Source organism: Drosophila innubila, assembly GCF_004354385.1.
Source record: "Drosophila innubila isolate TH190305 chromosome 2R unlocalized genomic scaffold, UK_Dinn_1.0 1_C_2R, whole genome shotgun sequence".
Taxonomy (NCBI): Eukaryota; Metazoa; Arthropoda; class Insecta; order Diptera; family Drosophilidae; genus Drosophila; species Drosophila innubila.
The window spans coordinates 5,425,261-5,447,413 of record NW_022995374.1 but is presented as its reverse complement, the minus strand read 5'-3'; the positions used below and the strand labels follow the sequence as shown (position 1 = coordinate 5,447,413).

At 36.5% G+C, this 22,153-nt stretch overlaps 1 protein-coding gene across 1 annotated transcript in view; it reads left to right on the top strand.

The window, feature by feature from the left end:
* Positions 1–468: 468 nt before the first annotated feature.
* The window catches only part of LOC117783365 (5-hydroxytryptamine receptor 2A), a 39,363-nt gene continuing 17,678 nt past the window's right edge, over positions 469–22,153 (top strand). Inside the window, exons 1-4 of the mRNA XM_034620743.1 lie at positions 469–493; positions 1,487–2,101; positions 5,862–5,995; positions 9,683–9,792. Coding sequence (XP_034476634.1) covers positions 469–493; positions 1,487–2,101; positions 5,862–5,995; positions 9,683–9,792 — 884 coding nt within the window. The remainder of the gene's footprint in view (positions 494–1,486; positions 2,102–5,861; positions 5,996–9,682; positions 9,793–22,153) is intronic.

The window sequence follows — 22,153 nt, the reverse complement described above, 5'->3', positions numbered from 1 at the left end:
ACAAAATAACAGCAATAACAACAAAGTGGCAGCAACAACAATCAACACAAAACGCAACACTGCCAGCCAAAAAAAGAGCAACAACAATGCGACACAAAACAACACAACAGAGTTAAGCCCAAAGTCGCAAAGAAAGTGAAAGCAGAAAGCTGAAAGCAGAAAGCTGAAAGCCGAAACTGTAAACGACGCTCAGTGTAAACACTCAAAAGCTCGTTAAGAGAATACATCCTGTCAGTGGTGTATGTATGTATATATATGTGAGAGCTTGTGTGTGTGTGTCACCATGTACCGACGACAGAGACGTTGTCTGAGTAGCTCCATCTCACCTCTGCCAGGACATTGCCATTGCCATTGCATAGTCGCATAGTCGCGCTTCCGTTTCCGTCTACGCTCACTCGCCTCATTTCCGGTGCGGCTGCAATTAAGCGTGCTACCTAACCCCTCACTTCTCTCAACAACAGCAACAAAATGGCTAGAGAGACTAACTTTAATGGTAAGTGTCGAGTGCAACAAAAGTTAAGTCTAAATTGACTCACCGCACTCGGCGAAAGTATTTTCAAAGAAATTTACGACTTGAAAGTGATATTTTAATTTCGCATTGAAATTGCATTTAAAATTTCTGTAATTACAAGATTAAATAAGTTTAGTAAAAACTTTGCCAACACTTTTATAAATCTTAATTAAAATTTTAAAACAAATTGGAGCGTGATGATTTTTGAGTTATTTGTTTTTAACTTTTACTTGGCAGAAATCTTGACTATTTTTTACTAACTTATAAAATTAATTCAATTCATTAAAAACATGAATTTTCTTATTACAATTGGTAACTAACTAATTATATAATAATTATTCGATAAATGGGAATTTGCTGTACTAAAAGATACCCAGCAGTTAGTTATTTTATGAGCTTATGCTGGCAAGATATCTTTACCATAAAGTATTTAATTAAAAGCTTAATAAAATGTTTTATAAACGCAGAGTAAATACAACTGTTCTTAATTAAAATTATAACAAAAATATATATAATTAAATTCAAGTATTGAAATTTTTGTATTATATTTTACTTGAAAGAAATCTTAACAAATTTTGTTTTGAATTAGGAGAATAATTAAACTCATTAAATGAATTAAATAATTTCTTAAATTTTTAAGAAAAATATGTACTAGTGTGCTCAATTCAAATTAAATAGCAGCAAGATCCCATATTTAGTTAGACTTTAAAGCACTTTGATCCAAAATAAACTTTCCTATCACATGAGATAGGAATAAGTATAATACAGCCTAATTTTGGAAAACACTGCTTTAAGTTCAACTTTACCATTTCGTGTTAATTTTACATTCAATTTATTTTATTATTGATTCGAAAATTAAATTATTGGCTTCAAATAACTTGTCTTATATAAGTGTTGCAAACGTGAATTAAATTGTAACCAGCTGGGAGATATTCAGCAGCTAGTTATTAAATTAAGATATTTATTTTCTTGCAGATGCGCTGGATTACATCTACATAGCCAATAGCATGAATGACAATGCATTTCTGATAGCCGAACCACGGCCGGACGATGATGACGACGATGATGATGAGCAGGAGGACGATAACAACAACAATCACTACTATAATGATGGCGGAGATAAAGATTTTCGGAGCACAAACGCTGTTGCCACCTCCTTGGACAGCAGCTCACCGAGCTCACCACTTGCCACAGCTGCGCTTGCAGCGGCAGCGGCAAGTGCCTCGGTCGCTGCTGCAGCAGCCCGAATTACCGCAAAGGCCGCACATCGGGCACTTGCCACAGGTGCTATCGAACTGATCGATGTGGATGGTGTGGCTGTAACCACCACCTCTGTGTCGGACAATAATTATACCAATGTGGCCGTCGGCCTTGGCGCCATGCTGTTGAACGATACGCTGCTGATGGAGGCAAATGATACGGGCCTGAGTATTTTCGGTGATTTGGTGAATGGCAGCGGGCAGCTGATGAATGCCAGCGCGACAGCCAATGTGACGGCCAGCAAAGTGGACGAGGATGACTTCACGCAGCTGCTGCGCATGGCGGTCACATCGGTGCTGCTCGGCCTGATGATACTCGTCACCATAATTGGTAAGTCGGCAAACGGATGCGGTACATGGAAAGCTCATTAGGCCAAAACAGACAGCGACAGTCGCTTGAGTTGGTTGTGTGTTGGCATAGACAGGCAAAGCCAAAGCCAAAGCCAAAGTCAAAGCTGTTGCCTAAACATAGACATTAGGGTGGCTCAATTTGTATGGAGTAAAAAATATGCATCAAGCGGTTATGATAATCGTAATCTACGATGAATTCTAAGAAAAATTGCCCAAGAAACCATGGGTCTAAAATCAATATCACTTTTTACAGAGAAGTTATACAGGTGTGTTCCTGAAATCTCTAGAGTTTTGGAAGAGAATTGCTTTTAAAAACAACCGTTCGAAATGTCGGTGTTCTATGTCAGAATTTTAGTTTATTCGAACATATTTTCAAAGTCAAATAAATCGGCTTTCTTACAGTTTCAACAACATTTTTAGGTTGAGAAATATTTTATATAATTTTCAACATTAAAAATAAATCGATTTTATGCATTTTCTATTCAAATTAAAAATTAATTTAGTTAAATTCAATAGTTATTTCATTTTGTGAAATCTCTCAACAATTTTTTTGAAATTTAAAAGCAATGCTTGGTTGTTTACAGGAACCTTAACAATTGCTTTTGGGTTGCTTTGGCGCTGTTAGAGAATTGTAGAACACTTCTGATACATACTTACATACAAACTTACCAGAAAAAAAAAGAAAAAAAACCAAATAGAGCCTGATTTTTAATGAATTTAGAAATTAAAATTATTTGGATCGGGCAAGTAGAACGGCAGTAATAGCATAGTTTTAATTTGACTAAATAAATACAAGCCCTTAAAAGTATGCAGTAGTTTTTGAATTGTTGGAACAAATGTTTGCATACAGACATAAAATACACGTAGAAATTCAGCTTAAAAAATTAAAGTTCCTTATTAATTTTAGACCCATGGTTTCTTGGGCAATTCTTCTTAAAATTCATCGTAGTTTTCGATTTTGATAACCGCTTGGTGCATTTTACTTACTCCACACAATTTGACCCACTCTAATAGACATAATTATTTGTTCGCTGCTATTTTGCTCTCCCTCCCTCTCCCGCCAATAAATTCCTTGACAGTCAGTCTCAGGCACGCGCGTGCCAACAAATCCGACGCGCCATTTCGCTGGGGAATACGGCAAACAATTCAATAAGGCAAACCGAATGACAAGAGCAGTCAGAGAGGGGATACAGTTGAGGGAGGCAGGGAGTTGGGCATCTGGTTTGCGGATTTCATTGGGTGGCGATTTTGCGCCCGTTCAGCATTTTGGTTGAGTTGCAGATAATAAAATACGCGTAACTGATATTTATGATGCTGGGGCCATTTTATATTATTTATTATTGTTGTTATTATACATAGACTTAGCTCAGCAGCAGCACTCGACTGCTCATTATTAATAAGGCGGCTCAATGTCATTGCCATTGTTGTTGGCAACATTCATTACACGCATTTAGCCATAAATCCGCTTGGCAAACAGAAGATGTTACGGCTATGCACAGCATTTTTCTAGGCAGACCAAATAAATACAAAAAAAAAAAGGCGGAAGATACGCCGCATTAAAATTGACAGACAATCAATCAATCAATCACAGTTTCAAGACACGCGAATCCAACGAAATTTGTACTCCAAAAAAATTACCATGAGCAGAACTTTACGGCCAGATTGTAAAACGGCAAAACATTTATTTGCCATAAAATGGAAGCGAAAGCAAAAGTAAAAGAGCTTCAGCGACTGAAATTGATTTCATTAATTTAAGTAGATTTCATTTCATTTCATTTTGTTACATTTAAAACACAACGCTAAAGTCAAGAGCTAAACAGTAAAATGAGAAAAATCATGCCAAAAAGGAATGCTCAAAAGAGTGCTACATTTTTTTTTTTTTTTAAATGGCAGCAGTCGCCATTTTGCATTTGCTATTTGGCATTCACATGCGTGCCTTGTTTTTTGCACTCATTTAGTATTCATTTTGATTTTCATTTAATTTGCGTTTATTTTTGTTTCGTGTAATTTATTTTATTTTGCTTTTCCTGTTTAGTTTAGTTTGTTTTGCGTCCTCGTTTCTCATTTCATTTCTCATATCTGTTGCCATTTTCATTTCGTTTTTCTTCACTTTTGAACTTCGCAGTGGTTGCATTTGCTTTGAAAGCCGTCCTGTTTTGAGTGCCAACATTTAGCATTTAGCATATAAAAGGAAATGCTAATGAGTTTTAATGCCAACTTTAAAAGAGCAACGAATAGTGAAAACTTGGCAAAGTCCACTCTCTTTCTCCCACTCCCTCTCCCACTCCCTCTCCCTCTCTCTTTAGTCATGTATTTGCACACGGCTTCAATAATAACAGTTTGTTGAATGAGAAACAAGCTCGTTAGTATTTAAAAGAGAACTGTTTAACAAATTCCAGAGAGCACATTAGCAGAGAATGAAAGATCTTCTATTTATTATTTGTTCATTTGTTTAGTAATCTGAATAATTTGCAATAAAATAATAAATTATAATGTGTGTAGTTTGAAGCTCTTCTATTTATTATTTGTTTTGTAATCTGAATAATTTGCAATTAAATAACAAATATGTGTGTGTAGTTTATAATTAATGTTATCAATGCATTTGCTATAATTGTTATTATATTTTTTATTTGTTATTCAAAACACAAAACAATTTTCAATTCATTTAAATGCAATTTACTCGCAGCTGCACAAAATTATAGTAGTTTTTCTCGGTCTTATATGATTATTTTTTCATGACAACTTTCTGCGATATCTTCGTCAATGGAACAACAACAAAAAACTGAGTTAAGCTGAAATACAAACAGTTGTGGGACAGACAGCTTGTCAGTTTGCCTTCACTTTGACACTGAAGTGTCTAATTGCAGGTGTATTCCTTTGTTGCTGCTTCTCACATACAGCTGAGTCTACTTGTAGATGTAGGTGTGTGTGTGTGTGTGTGCTTGTGTGTGTGTGTGAAGGGTTGTGTCGTCGCTGCAGACAGCAAATTCAATGCCGCAAATTGCATGTCTTGCACTTGGGCTCAACTTTTACAAGCTGGCATTTCTTTTTTGCACCTTCAAGTGTGCCACAAGTAGTTGTGACACTGTTGCAACACTGGCACTCACAGACATCAAAGGTGGCGCCACTGAGTGCTGCACAGCTGCACGCTCCCGCTGTCAATTTGTCGCCCACCAAAACGACAGACGTTGCGACGCGTCGACGGGCTTGGCAAAGTTTACGACAGCGCGATTAGCTCATGTCGTTTATTTTGGCTTTTGTGAACTTTGTCTGGGGCCACTCAAGTGCAACACAATGTGGCAAGGGAGGCTGTGCTGCAGCTGCAGCTGCATTGATATTTGGTTACAGTAGGTGACTGCAAATGTTGCAACGACAACAAAAACCGCAAGAGCCAAGTTTAATAAGATTCCCATTTCATTTAGTATCTCTCACACACACACACACACACGCACACACACACACTTACACATTCAACTTTCGTAATTTACAAAACTTTATCTGTTCACTGCGGTTGCGTCTCGTTTTCATTTTCATTCTCATTCTCATTTCATTTTCAATGCTTTTACTTGGCAGCTGCGCTCGCATTCGACTCGTACTTAATTGAATTGCAAACTTTTCGCTCAAGTCAATTTTCGCAATTAGGCCGTACAGCAGCGGCAACAATTCGCCTCAGCTGTCATTGCCATTTCTCCTTTCACAACCTCTTTTCTCAACCCCTTTTCTTCTTACTCCATTTGCAGGCAATGTTTTTGTGATAGCCGCCATTATATTGGAGCGAAATCTACAGAATGTTGCAAACTATCTGGTCGCCTCTCTGGCCGTTGCTGATCTATTTGTTGCCTGTCTCGTGATGCCCCTGGGAGCTGTCTATGAGGTGAGTACACAATATTGTTAAATAAATTACGATTTGTATATTGTATTTGTAAACAAGTATTCGAAATAAGTTGCAGATGCAAAGTATTCCCAAAGTGTTTAATGCTTTAAGCTAAAAGTATTGCATAGTTTTGTATAATCTTCACTCTGAAGTACTAGACACTCCAAGTTGGAGTCTCCAACACCACTATATAATAAAGCTGCCATAGGAACGATAGAAAATTAAGTTTCTGAACTCTGAAGTACTAGACACTCCAAGTTGGAGTCTCCAACACCACTATATAATAAAGCTGCCATAGGAACGATAGAAAATTAAGTTTTAGTATGAAAAACTTTTTGGTTTTTTGAGATATCTTAACAAATCTGACACAATATACAGCTGGGCTGGTATTATACATCCTGCCCAAAATTGGTTCAAATCGGACCACCATATCGTATAGCTGCCATAGAGACGCTCAATCGAAAATCTAGTTATAGTATGAAAAAGTTTTTTGTTTTTTGAGATATGTTAACCAAACTCATAGAATATGCATTTAAGTAGATTTTATTTATCCTGACCAAATTTGATAAAGATCGGTTGCCTATATCATATAGCTGTCATAGGAACAAGCGGTCGAAAATCAACTTTTAGTACAGATGATAATTGAACTTATTAAAAAACGAAAGTATGCCCAAAAGATTTGTAGTCAATACAGTGAATACAATTTTCCCAAAATATAAATAAAAAAGAACATACAAATTTAAAAAAGATTTAAGTTAAAATTTGGTTTTCGTGCTCAAGCAGTGATAGATTTATTGTAGTGCTCTGTGGTGACATAAAACTTTTGATAATGATATTAAATATAAAAGTATTTTTTTTTTTGATTAAAAATTTAATTAAGCCACATGGTGATTGATCCTATCACTCTGCAGTCGAGTCCTTTGCCTGCTGCAATAAGCATATGCGAATTCCAACACAAAGGCGACTAGACCAATGAACATGAACACAAAACATCCAATAAAAGTTTTCTTCAAATACATCAAGGGCAAAGGGAATATTTCGGATGGCTCATATGGCGCCTGGGTCACCAAACCAATCTGCTGGGCATGGAAAAATGTCATTGATATCCATTTTCGTATAAGGCCTGACTCATGAACGATTGCCACAAAACTGTTCAGTACAAATACTGCGGGTAAATCCGGACGCACTTGAATCCTGAGATTGTGAAAAACGGTGCATAGTTGTCTGGAAGCCAATCGCAGTTTTGGACGACTCAATCGCTTTTGAATGTGGTCAAGATGCATAAAATTATCTATATCCGCAATATAGGCATAACTTCTGTTTAGGCCCAAGAAATGCCTCTCTTGTGTTTCCTTATCCACAAAAAGTAAACGATCCGCTAGAATTCGTGGCAATTCATTATCTTGAATAATGCGCATGTGCTCATAGTCATTGATCATAATCCGTAGGCCACTGTCCAAAAAGGATTGCACATCCTCAATCTCCTGTTGATAATAGCCAAGAGTAAATGCTGTAATCAAGGTACCGCTGATGATGCTACCAAACATGAGATTAAATATAGACGTTGACAGCTGCATAAACTTGACAGGCAAACGCAGACGACGAAATGCTCTATTGGTAATTTCCTGAGTACATGTAATCCTTATGCTCATGTAGAGTATCGCACCAAGTGACAGGCGTGGATTTGCCAAGCGTCTAATCACAACATTTGCAAAGTATACAAACACTATAAACATACGTGAAGATCCCTTAAACGATTTGTTATAATATTCGTACAATGGCAATCGATCTGACGATGGCACCACTAGACATGTTCTCGACATTTTCACCGTACCGCTGTATAATGCTATACTTTGATTCCGTACCAGATTTGCACCAATATCAATTCTACGATTGCCCGCAACACGTTTTCCGTTCAATTGAAGATCACTGTGATTCGCAAATGCAAGAATATCCATTTTTCCATTGACAAAGCGCAGAAATGTCGTTAACAAATGTCCATTTATACCTCCCAAGCTAACGTGGCCATCGGTTAGATCTTTCTGATCCGTTGAATTGTACTATAAGGATGGAAAGAGTAATTTTTTTTTTTTTTTTATTGTAATACATTTTTACATTTTATAACAATATGGGGATTTTGTTTATTTTTCTACAATGATAAGGATAAGAAACTAAAGAAAATCTATTAACCTACATTCTCAACTTTTTCTAGATCTTTAGATCTTTCTGATCCGTTGAATTGTACTGCAAAGACGAAAATTTTAATTTTTTAAATAAAGTGTAAGGAAAGTGTAATAAGAAACTAAAGTAAATTAATTTCCCTACTTTCTCAACTCTTTCTAGATCTTTAGATCTTTCTGATCCGTTGAATTGTACTGCAAAAATGAAAAATGTTTTTTTTTTTTTTTTTTTAATAAATTTTAACATTTCATACCAATATAGTTATTTAGTTTATGTTTCGCCAATTAAAGTGTAATAAGAAACTAAAGAAAATTAATTTCCCTACTTTCTCAACTCTTTCTATATCTTTAGATCTTTGTGATCCGTTGAATTGTACTGCAAAGATGAAAACAATTTTTTTTTTTTTTTTTTTTTTTTAATAAATTTTTATATTTTATACCAATATAGTGATTTAGTTTATGTTTCGCCAAGGAAAGTGAAAATGAGAAACTAAAGAAAATCTATTACTCTATTTACTCAACACTTTGTTATTTTTTTTTTTTTTTTTAATAAAGTGTAAGGAAAGTGTAATAAGAAACGAAAGGAAATCTATTACCCTATCTTCTCAACTCAATTTCTTACCAAATATGCTACAGGCATCCTCTCGTACACGGTGACCAGCCAGCGATAGTTTTCAATCTTCATAAGTTTGTGAAAATTTTCTCTATTCATTTTGTTTAAAAGGTCATCTGTCAGTTGATGTATTATAATATGAGTTACATAACGATAGGACCAGGACTTGTAGGTATTGTCTTGTTTGAAGATGAGCAATGATTTAAAAAATCGGCTTTTAAAACACCAGCCAAAGAACTTGGTTATCTGAGTGGCATTTAGTGGTTTTTCCTTTTCCGACTGGTATATGAATACAAACATTAAATTATCGGGAAAAATCAGCAACTCCTTAAGGATGGAATCCTGTAAACCGTTGAAGATTATCAACACTAGAGTATCTGCATTGACGATTCTATTCAAGTCACCAATCTTAGAGCCTGCGATAATTGCCGGACGAAAAAATGTATCCATAATGCGCTGTTGTAAGGAATTGGCAATTACAGATCTGTTACCCAGATTCTGCTTTCCAAATATGGTGACAAAGGACTTAAATCTTGTCATCCTGTCCACAAATTTTATAATTCGTAGAACTTGACCAATTTCTTCATCACTTTTCACCACTGGCTGCAAATTGCAGGCGACGTGGCTTAAAAACCAGAGACAGATACAAAACCAGGCACACTTCATGACTGCAGTTGTTCAACTGATTTCCGGACGAGTCCATTTTGAAGCGGTGTCGGTGCAAGCCTTGTTTGTACAGTTATTAGATGCCATTAACGGGTCGGGTCAGACTTGAATTTCTCCCAAGCGTGGCATCAATTTTAATAAGCCGTCAAGTTTTATAGCTTTTTTGATTGGCACTCTGAGACGCAGAACGTAACTTAATATTCTCTCTTATCTATTAAACACACACAGATCAGCCAGGGCTGGATACTTGGACCGGAGCTGTGCGATATTTGGACCTCTTGCGATGTACTCTGCTGCACTGCATCCATACTGCACCTGGTTGCCATCGCTGTCGATCGGTAAGTAATTACATTTACTGGGTGTGCCAAGGCAAAATATAAATTTAAAAAAAAAAAAGCAATGAGCTTAGCCAAAATCAACACATTTGATAAATGAGCTACAAAATCCACTTGTAAGCGACGTGTAAAACAAGCAAGCAAGTGAATGGAGATGGAGATGGAAAGAAGAGTGAGAATATCTGTCAATATTTAAGGGTGTTGCATGTGTGTGAGTGTCAGTTAAACGAATCAATCAATCAAGTTTTTAGCATGTCAAATCTCTTTACAAATCCACTTGGCAACAAAACGAAGCGCACATTAAGACACATGGCAAAAAGAATACAGCAAAAACACTTGAGGCATGTGAATGGTAAATTGAGATATCCTATTAAAAAGTAAACAAATTAAATGCTGAGAGGGGTAAGCCAATTATAGAACTGTAAAAAAATGTTATTGATATTTATTTGAGTAGGAAATTTCACTGCAAATCCATCTGCCAAACTGATATGCCTGATTTACTCGTTATCTTATACCCTGCAACCCATTCGAAAATTGCGACTTCGCGACCAACTGTCGACCAGTTTACGAGTATAACGAACGTGTCCTCTTAATGTGCTCAGCCATTTAGGGTTGACAAATCCTTGGGCAACGTTTGCTTAGCTTAGCTTATATCAATTTAAAATAAAATCCTCAGTTATTGAAGCGTATGGCGTATGTAGCATGCCTCGCTGCATATCATCAATCAATTTGCAGCAAACATTTCAATCAATCAATCGATTTGCTGTGAAGCACAACAAATGCTCAACCAAATGAATTTCACTTGCAGGCCATGAAAAGCCAGTTGCACTGGAGCAGAGGGGGGAGTATATTCATTAGGAAAAGCATCCCAAAGTCAGCTAATTTAACCTGCACTTGACGACAATGGCTTCACATTGCAAGGGAGCGAGAAAAGCCTGATATTATTGTGGCATTTTGTTGTGCACTTAGTTGCACGTTGCACGTTGCACATTGCCTGGCATTATTTGGGCAATTTTCAATGGTTTCACATGGCGTATACGTAATGTTTATGTACAACTGAACGCAATGGGCCTCCAGGGCAATAACAGCAGCAACATCAGAAGCATTTTGTGAAGTTAATGAACACTTAGCGCACCCCAAAATTGGCTGGCAAGTGTCGTGAGCCTGTGCTAATCCCAGGACAACGTGTCGTATGCGCAATGTAATTTGAAATTGACAAAGCGTTGCTAGCGCTCGTTCGCTGCACTTGACTGGCTAATTTCATTTTATTGAACGACCAAGCCATTGCCACCGCATGGCCAATAGCCAACGGCAATATAGGCCCACAATAATTGGCTAATCTGCAGGTCAATGTGGGGCCAATTATTCGGCCGGTTTCAATTAGTGCAGCCGAGCAGTAAAACAAGAAGACCAAAACAGCCCAATAATAAATAATGCAAATAAAATTATATTTATTTTTTACTCGACTCTTTTGCGCACACACATACAAATATTACAATTACAATTATGATGCAGAAACTGGCAACCAGACCACGAGGCGTATGCGTATTTGTGTAATAGTTGCAGCTCATTAAAACGAATCCATGAAAATATAATTAGTTTTGCACTAATTGATGCATTTGTGTGGAAAATTTATGTATTTGCTGCGGGTTGTACATATGTCGCTTGTGGGTATTAGATATTATAGACAAATTAGAATGTGAACTAGGAGTTTTTGTTTCAAGCTTTAAAATTGTTAGATATAGACAAATTGGAATATAAAATTGAAGTTTAAAGTTAATATTATAGACAAAGTAGTATATTGAATAATAGTTCATGCCTAAAACTTTGAAATAATAAGATATTGTATACAAATCTATATATATTAAATTGCTTCAACTGATTCATTTACTAAGCATTGTACAGGCCAAACCGTTTGACGTACGACCTTGAAATTTTCACACAACATACCTAACATAATTTTATCGTAAGATAATTTGAATGTATTACGATTTGAAACAAACTATGCAATGCATGAATGTTAAATAAAAGTTCTTGCTTTAAAGCACAAAATTTTTGGGTTGAAGGCGAGTCAATAAATGTAGCAGGTAGCATAATAGGAGCATCTTTTCCATCCATCTGGACTTTTATGACTCGAGAACGAACGCTGATTTGGCTGTCAATGGGCAAATTGAAATGCTGGCTGGGCCCAAATTGCCTGTCAATAAACAAAGCCAAAGTGATGCTTCGATTTTGTATTGCATATCAATCAGCATTCAGTTCAAATAGCCAACACAGTATTGCTATTGCTCTTGCTACTCGTATTTTTATTGGTATTGGATATTTGCCTGTCAGCCGGACGCCAAAATGAGTGGCGTATTATGATGGGGATGGACGGAACCCACTCAAAAGTATGCAAATGAGCAGCATGACAGTCCTGATTCGCCTGAGTGGCACCTCATTGTGTGTCAGTCCAAGTGTGTCTTGTTTTGGGTCTCTTAAAGTCTACATTATGCTGTCCAATTTTGTTGAAACAATTACATTGCTTGAGGGGCAACGAAACAACATGCAAACACACACTTTACAAAGTGATTGCTAGTTGTCACTTGATATTTAAAATAGAATTCAAAGCTTGCTTTTACTTATCACCAAACGGAATGAAAATTAATGTGCTTTTAAGCAAGAGGCCCATTTGCTGCCTGTTCTTATTGTTGTCGCAGTTAAAGCTACTGAAATGGAGGTTGAGTTGAGGGCAAAGGCAATGCCAGATCCGTTGGCTGTACATTAATAAATTAAGTTTGTCAAACGGTCCTTGCTCCTGGAGCTCCTGGGTCTGTTCTCTGCCACCCGCATGATAAATAGTTTTGCTGAAATTCGACTACAATAATAATATTTGCAAGTATTTGTCGTTACGAGCCAAAGCCGAGTCGTTGACAGGCAAGCAGCCAACAGGCAACGACAGCCAGAGTACTCCTTTGTTGCAAGCAACTCTGCCCCATGCCACTGCCACAACGCTGCCAAGTTCATTTTCCATGTCAGTAATTTTTAAGCAATTAAGACAAAGTGCCAACAATATTTACGAAATTGCGAGACAAGAAACAGCAGCAACGGCAAATGGAGAACAAGAAAAACATGTCCACAACCCCAAAAAAAAAAACCCAAGCATAATAAAAGCCTATGTTACGATAACAGCGGCAACAACAGCAACCATTACAACAACAACAACAGCAGCAGCAGGAGGCTGAGAAAAAAATGCCGCATGGTCATTAATCTTTATGCTGTTGGCGTTGCCATTGCTGTTGCTGCTGTCGCAGTTGTTGCTGCCGCTGTTGTTGCTGCCGCTGTTGTTGCTGCTGCTGTTGTTGCTGCTGCTGCTGCTGTCGATGTTGTCAATGCCAAAATATATGCACATACACAACACTTATGGACCACACCCGCAGCTATGGCCGAACTCTGCATAAATTACACGCTCTGTAGCATGTTGCTGACGTCATTATTAGTGCGAGCAAATGACAAATGCCACACGGCGTGACCTTCTGCCCGGTCAAACAATCATTTAAATGCAAAGTTTTTTTTTTTGTTTTTGGTTTTTGCATATCCTTGCTGTTTAACCCCACAAACGAATATCCTTTTCATATGGCAAACAGTGCCTGCTGAAAAGCAGCCGCAAACTGCCAACAGTTTGGCGGCAGATTATTATTGCTGTTATTGTTGTTGCATCTGACATATTCAATTAAATTCCAATTAAGTAAACTGTGCTTTTTCTTTTGTATATTTTTTTTTTTTTTGTTATTTAGCACTTAAAACGTAATAACATGTTAATATTTGTCGTCGTTGTCGTCGTTGTTTTGGCTTTTCTGCTAGCTTAATAACAACTACAACCGCACAGCTGCAATAGCAATAACAACAACAATAACAGTGGTAGTAGTAGTAGTTGCAACAACAACCACTGCGACCACACACTGTCCCCATATGCCACACGGTGCCATGTGTAATTGTAATTGCTGTTGTCACACAAGAGTTTTTGCACTTAGTGCAGGTACACTGTGCGCCAAAATTGCATATACAGCACCAGCACATGCAACAGTGCCTGTCCAATTTATGTTATTATTTCTGTATATAATTTATTAATTTATAAACTCATTTATTTAATTAAAGTAATTAAAATATAGTCAAATAGGAAATTATTTTAAATTAAATCAATAAATAATTTTTTGAAAAACATAAAATATTGATTTAAAAAATGCAAACTAAAATCTAAAAATATATTAAATTAAAAATTCAATCATTTTATTATCATTATTTAGTTATTCTGCACTAAAAAAAACGTTTTTAGCTTTTAAAATTAAATTAAAAAATAATAATAATAATAATTAATTAAAAAATAATTTGTTTAATTGCCTAAAGCATAAGCACTTACTGATGGCAGCCACTGTGTGCCAGCATTGTACTATGTATAAGTGCAAATGAACATTGTCCTCGTATTTTACATAATTTTCACGCTGTCTCTGGTCATTTTGGCGCGTACTGCGCACTTAGAAACAACTCTACCGCCTCGCCCCCAAGCCACAACCCTATTAAACTGACGCCCCTCGTCATGCCACGCCCCCTCGAACCGCCCTCAGCTGTGGTGTGGCCATTACCGCAACGTTCATGTGCAATTTAGCTGCAGGGCCTGTGCAAAAGTTTTATGGAGTTTAGTCCTTTTTTTTGGCTGTACACTCACACACACACACACACACACACACACACAAAGCAGAGATTATGGTTACGTATGTGTGTGTGTTAAAGGTACTTCGTGTGCGTGAGCCATACAAAAACATAACCTTAATTAAATTGCTAGTTGAACAAACGCATTAAACAGTGTAATTAGTTTTCGTGCCTTGCAAATACAGAGACACACTTTAACTTAAACACACACACACACACACAAAGGCAGTCAGACAGACAGACAGACAGACAGACGGACAGACAGACAGACAGACAGACAGAGAAGTCGCCTTTAGGCAGTTAATATGGAAGGTAGTCAGTATTCGAATAACGCTTCATTTGCTTTGCACATTTGATTTCACAAACCAAAGTGCCAAGTTTCATGTGTTTGTAAATGTAAGACAGATACACACACACACACACACACATACACATACATAGCGCCTTTCAAACGGTTAATGAGACAAAATGTCAAGACAGGCGGAGAAGGCAGAGTAAACAGAGAAGCCAAGCAATAAAACCGGATATGTTACTAAGACATTTATGTTATCTGCTAATGCCTTCACACACTCACACACATACACACACACACACACACACACAGTGTAATAGTTGTTAGAACATTTGCAATGAGGTGTTTGTTACATTTAAAGGCCGAAGCTCTTGAAGCGTAAACTCAATAAACTTGACTCAAGTTCATAAAACAAATGACAAATATTTAGTGTGTGCAACTAAAATGGCTTCAAGTGCTTTCTCTTTGCATCTGTGTGTGAAAGAGAGAGAGAGAGAGAGGCAGTGTGTGTGTGTGTGTGTGTGTGGCAAAATATTGATTGAGTCGTTTTGTAATGTAGTCTGGCAAATACATAAATCATTAGAATTATGTCAAGCCCTGCTAATCGAGATTGAATATGCCCCAAGAATTAAACACACACTGTGTGTAGATGTGTGCTTTGTGTGGCGAGCAATAAACTTAATTATGTGCCGTCTGAGCCATGTACAAGATATAGAGACAATCAAAAGTGTGTTGGCACACACACACACACACATAACTCAATTAACAGTTGCCAACCAAAGACAACGCACACTTTCTCTCTGACACTCGAAAAGAAGTATTTTCAACATTTTGGGGCTAACCGAGAACTTTTTAAATAAAATGTCAACTGTGGATAAGCAATTATAAGACCGAAATGCGAAAGGCACAGTGGGTAATATTTCAAACATTTCATTTGAATGGTAAAGCATTGAAACCGCAGCCATGATGAATTACAATTCTATAACTGTCACACAGCGGCTAACCCAAAAGTCTAAGTCTTACTGTTTGTTTGTTTGTGTGTGTGTGTGTGTGGCAGTGTGTGTGTGAGTAATTTAAATTTCGAATTTGTAAAAGTCGCATAAATCAAAATAATGGCACAAGGGCTGCCCGACTGCCTGCTGAATGATTAATCAGTGCGAGAAGTAAATTGAATTTCAAATAAATCAAATAAAAGACTGAGAGTTGAGTGGTTACCAAGACAAATGAACAATTTTATAGTCAAATTGAAAAGACTGAGCGAAAAACTGCATTTGAAATAAAATAAATTGAACTAAAAGCTGCAAATTAAAATAATTTATCCGCAAACATTGAGAGCATTGTGGTTGTATTAAGTCAGTAGTAACTTTGCATATGTATATATATATATGAACTATTTTCTATATATAAATGTTTGTATGTCTGCGTGTGTGTGTGTGTTTGCATTTGAGGTTTGCTGTATTTAGCTTTGCGTTTAGCAAAGTTTGCGCAAGCCGTGTGATTAATGGTCGGTTTTTGGGTTTTCGACCAAAACTTTTGCAACCGGAAAGAAAACTTGGCCAGCAACCACAACGAGCATAACAGAGACAGCTACAGCTGTGCGAGTAAAAGCGCCAAAAGGCAAAACATGCAGAATAGCAACTGGCCAAAAAGCAGGCAAACAAGCCAACAATTCAGCAATCCAGCAAACCAACAAGCCAAACTCCAGAACCAAAATCCTTTGTTGCTAAATATATTTTCACATTTTCGCAAATTTTCAATGAACGTGTGACTTTTTCAAGGCTCATTGGTCGAGGACAATGGCTAATGATGCTGCTGCTGCTAGTTTATTTTATGAAATTGCAATTACCCTGTTACTGCCTGCCAATTGGCTGGACAATTATGAAGGCTGGCAAACGTTTAAGCTTATTAAATATAATTAAGTTGCGACTCCTTTGCAAACACGCGGCGGTCACCCTGCAATTATGCAAATTGTTTTTTAACCAAAAATGCATGTGCACTAAAAAATGCATAAAGATGGCGGCCACAACAACAGCCAGACAGCAATCAACGCACTCGGCTGCATTCAATGAGGCTGCGTCTACATTTACTTACTTGGCTTTTGTTTGTATGCCTTGCAATTTACATAAGTTTCATGTTTTTGTGCCATAAATTACAATTGCTGCCCTCATCTAGTGGCTGTCGTGCTCACAGGACACAATACAGGGCACAGAGCACAGAGCACACAGCACGAAGGAGACAGGACACAAGGCGCACGCAGCAAACGGCACAGGACACATATGCGAAAGGGTCTGTAATCAACAGAAGACGCATCCTGTGCCAGCTGTGCGGCAAGTAGAAAACTCTGCCACACGACAGAGGCAAACAACAACAAGCACATCTTAATGCCAACAACTGATCAGCCAGCAGTTACCCTTTTAATAATTTAAGAATTAATTTTTCACACAGCTTAATTAAAATAATCAAAATCAGTTATATTATTCATTTATAATGCCCTCAATTTTATTTATCAAATACTTTTTCCAAATTATTAAATTAAAATAGTTTATTTATAAAGTTATTGAATTTTTAAGAATCGTTGCTACAAATATTTTATGAATTAATTGTTTTTTGAATACTTTCAGTCTTTAAATTTTATTTAAACTTTTTTACACATTGGCTAAATTTAAAATTATATTCAAATTATTTAAGAGTTAATCGTTGCTCATACGTCTAAGTAAATCAGACTTGTGCAACATAAATCTAGAGAACTATATTGTTTTTTAAATTTTATTTAAACTTTTTTACACATTGGCTAAATTTTAAATTATATTCAAAATATTTTATAGTTAATTGTTGCTCATACGTCTGAGTAAATCAGACTTTGGTGAAACATAAATCTAGAGAACTATTTTGATTTAAAATTGTACATTTGGATTTAATATATATACCTCTTTAATTTATATTTCTTTATATAAAATTAATTATACTTATTTTACGTTAATAAATACATAAATAAATTATATTACAAATTACAGCTACCTATCAAATAGTATTTGATTCATAAGTTTATAACTTAATTTTTGCGCATAAGAGTCAAAGAAGCTAATATTCCCTTAATCTGTAGTTCATAAAGCATGCGTGGAACATGGAGCGCAATTTCTGCTCATATAAATTTGTAGGTCGCTGGCAACAAAAAAAAAATATATATATATATATACATGTAACGAAAAGAAGTGGAAGTAAAAGTAGCCAGAAAAGCGAACTTGATTAAAATTACAAGCCATAAATTGAAGAAAAATGAATAGTAAGAGACAAATAATATTTATAAATTTAAAATTTAAAATTTCATGTGTAGAAATCATAAGTTAAGCGTTCTAGAAAATTGAGATTATTGCCAAGCAATGTCAAGTAGTCAGAAAAGCTGAGTGTGAAGAATTGTCTCCGGGTGTATCTGTAAATGTGGAGCCTCAGGCCAGCACAACAAAGTTACATTGGACAGCTAAGGGTGAGCTAAGGAAGCCAAGGGGATGCCAAGGGGATGCCACGTGTAGCCAAGGGTTGCCATGGCAGCCAAGGGAAGCAGCGCTGGGAGCTCGTGGCAGCCACGTAAGCACGTTTTAAATTGAATTTCGCTGTAAGGCAAGAGCCGTGCATGTCAGCATAACTGACGCACTGCGGCTGCAAGTGGACAAGCACATAGCAAATAAAATGTGTGCTAGCATTAAAATGTTGTGCCTGCATTTAGAGAGTCGATAATAGCAGGACAACACCAAGCACAAAACTGTTTTAAAGAAACTAAAGAAATGCTACAAGCAATTAAACGCATTTAATATGCTAATTGATATCGGTTTGCATTATAATTATAATGACCATGGCCATAAATAAACGCCAATCATAATGCGTAGTGATAATAATAATAATAATAATGTTAATAATAAAGCCAACGAGCCGCATAAAAAATTAAATGAAGTATCAATCATACGACGTGTTGAACCATTTGACATTGCTTTAATTAAAATTAAAATGATTACACATTGAAAAGTGTGTGCAAAAAAAATCAATAACTATTAACAGCGATTAATTTAAAACAAAGTGACAAATAATTTTAAATATCACTAAGCAGAGTCTGCACGACAAGCAAATGCCCTATAGTATAAATATATTTTAGTTCTATGTCTCACATTAAATTCAACTTTAAAGTTGATCATATATATTATTTAAAAAAAACCAGACTGCTGCAAATTTAACTATTTTGTTTTAATGTATTTGTTCTTGTTTTGGCGACAATATTGGCAGAGGCCAATTGTTACAATTTTATTGTTTGTTGGTCTAGCGCTTCTCCAACTATGAACAAGAACAGTTTTATTGTTTCCATTGTTACAATGCAACATTTAGAGGTTATTACATATGTTGTTGCTGTTGTCGTTGTTGTTGTGATGACAGCAGCAGCACACGCAGTGTGAAGAGAGTCTGAGCGTAGATCGCAAGTAATTTGCAAAAATTTAATCATGCCACAGCTGCCGCAGGGCTTACAAGAAAACAAAACAACATCAGCAGCAACAACAAATTCGGGCACATGCCACGCCCACTCAGTTACATGTGTGCAGTTGCCGCTTATTTTCGTTGTTGCTGTTGTTGCTGTCGTAGTTATTGTGGCCTCCGTCTATTGTTATTTCACTAGCATGGAATGCATTTTTGTATGCCTTGTTTTGTTTTCCATTTTTATCTTTTGTTTAACTGCCTCGTTTCTAGTTTTTTGTCTTCATTTTTTGTTGTATAAAATGAAATATAATTGTGAACTGAAAAACGGCATTCAGCAGCCGCAGGTAAAATGCCGAGTCGATTTTTTCCTACCTTTATTTATGGCCTTAAATTGAAAATGAAAACAATACGTCCTAGCCAATGAACTACATTCAATAAACAAGTTATGCAATCAATTAGCTTAACATGAAATTTAAACCAAAACTATTAAATACTCTAATTAAAGAAGGAAAAGCGATCAGAGATATCAATCTGAGCTTGAATTAAAGACAACACTTCACAATAAAGTTCGGATACCATAAGTTAGGGTATTACAATTGAAAACTGGCTGAAAGCCATTAATTATGCATGTTAAAGTTGTCAACAGAAAAAAAAACGTTATACAACAATAAAACATTGTATAAATATTGACTGAGACTCGACAATATAAAACATCAATTAATTAAAAAAGGCTTAAAAGGTCAAATTATATGTGTGCTTTCGATTCTAAATTAATTACACGTTTTCCTGCTTTTGCCAAGTTGCCAAGTTGTTGATGATTTCGAAATCAATTGCAAAGCAATTTCGACAATTCATCGTGATTAAAGACTTTCTGACTTACTGGTGAGAGTTAAAAATAATAAATTAAGAAAAAGGAAAAAAAAATCAATTTAGACATGTATCTATGGCGAATTTATAAAATGTTGGCGATATTTTGGATGTTGTGTTTGCTGGAATCAATGAACGAGTGCTATGTGCGTATGTAATCAAGTGAGATCCAGAGTAATGGCTTTTTTGTGTGCTAGGCGCGCAATTTTTAAATGCATTAAAAAGTGTTACACTCGAGTGCCGCACATTTATCACACATATTGCATAGAACAACTCCGCGCCAAGCCCATGAAGGGATCATGAGAATGAGAAGGAGAAGGAGAGGGGAGGGTGCAGTACATGTATAATGGAAAAATCGCATTTAAATTGTTTGGCGCACAATAAATTGTTATAATTCATCACTCGACTCGACTCGACTCGACTCGACTTAAGTTCGTTGTTTGGCTTTCGTACACTTGATAAATTGATTGACTCCAATTGAAATGAATTGAATTGCTGGCCTATGAGCTGAAATGAAAACATGCCATAACAAATTATGATACTTTTAACAAGCGACTGTGACTACGCGTCGTATGAGTGATATCAATTGCGAGAGCATTGCATGACAGGCACTTTATTGGGTTTGCCCAGCTCATTTGCATGCTTCTTTCATTTCGTATGCGTACCACATTCTACCCAGCCAAAAAAAAAGGCAAGAATTGAACAAAATTGGTAACTCAAAAAAAGGCAAAATAAAAAAAATATAAATAAAATTGACAGGCAGCGAAATCACAAAATTCCATTAATTTTAAGCAGTCAATCAAAATTGCCAACTTGAAGTCGATTATATTATGCTAATGAATAGAAGTACTGCAGTCCCTCAGTTCCTTTGTCCTGCCAGCCTGCTGGGCTTTCAATTGATGCTACTCGTCTTGAAGACATTGTAAGTGGCATAGTCAACACAGCAGGTGGCAACAGTCCAGTCAAAAGTCATCAACTATCCACATGATTCATTGTTATTTATTATCGACAAGAGCATACGTGGCGTATACGTCATCTGCCATCATATTTCTTGTGAAATCGGACACGTGTTAAGCGAATTTGACTTTATGAACTGATTGCTGAAAATTCAGATGGGAATTGTCTACAGGGTATCTGCTAGTTATGCAGACAAGCAGTGCATTTGGGAATTTAAACAAACTGAGTTGATTTAGTGTTTGTTATTCGATTTGATTTCAATTAAGCGCCGTTTAATTGCATTTTCGACAAATTAACTTAAATATACTCGTTACTATGTATTTTTTATTTATATTTATAAAGCTGACATTATCGTGTAAGTGCCTCAATGCCATACAAATTAAGTTATGCTTCAAGTGAGGCACTTAACAAGGTTTACACTATACAGCAATAGATCCAGATTCCGAGTGCTTTGTCAACTCAATTAATTGTTGATTTATATTTTGAGCACACATTTGTTTGCTTACGTTGGCCAAAATATTTGTTTATGCAAATTGTGTTTAATTAATACACAAACAATTTGATGTTGCTGCTGCTGTTGTTGCTGCTGGCACTTTAAGCGCTGCGGTCAGTGTTGTACATGCATACACACACACTTACAACTTCACACACACATATTAAGAAGAGTATTTGCTGCTTGCCGTTAAATTTTGAAATGTGCGGTTGTCGGCATTAATTTGACTGGCAGCCACAGACAACAGACAAAGCCGCAGGTTGTTGTGGTTGTGGAAACCTTTGAACTGACAACTCCAAAAACTGAAAGCTGCTTAATGGCAGCAGCAACAACACATACTGTAGCATGGTCTAGTTACTGCCACGGGGCGCGATTATCTATGCCACACAGATGAATAGTTGGCATTCTTAAAGTCGGGCAAACAGCAACAGCAACAGCAACAAGCTACAAACCTACCAATACAATTAAAGCCAGCTCAACGAGCTCTGCATATCAATGTGCCTGTGTGTGTGTGTGTGTGTGTGTGTGTGTGTGTGTGTGTCAGTTACCGTACACGTAACGTTTAAAAACTCGTTTAGACATGTTGCTCTGCTCAAACCAAGTGG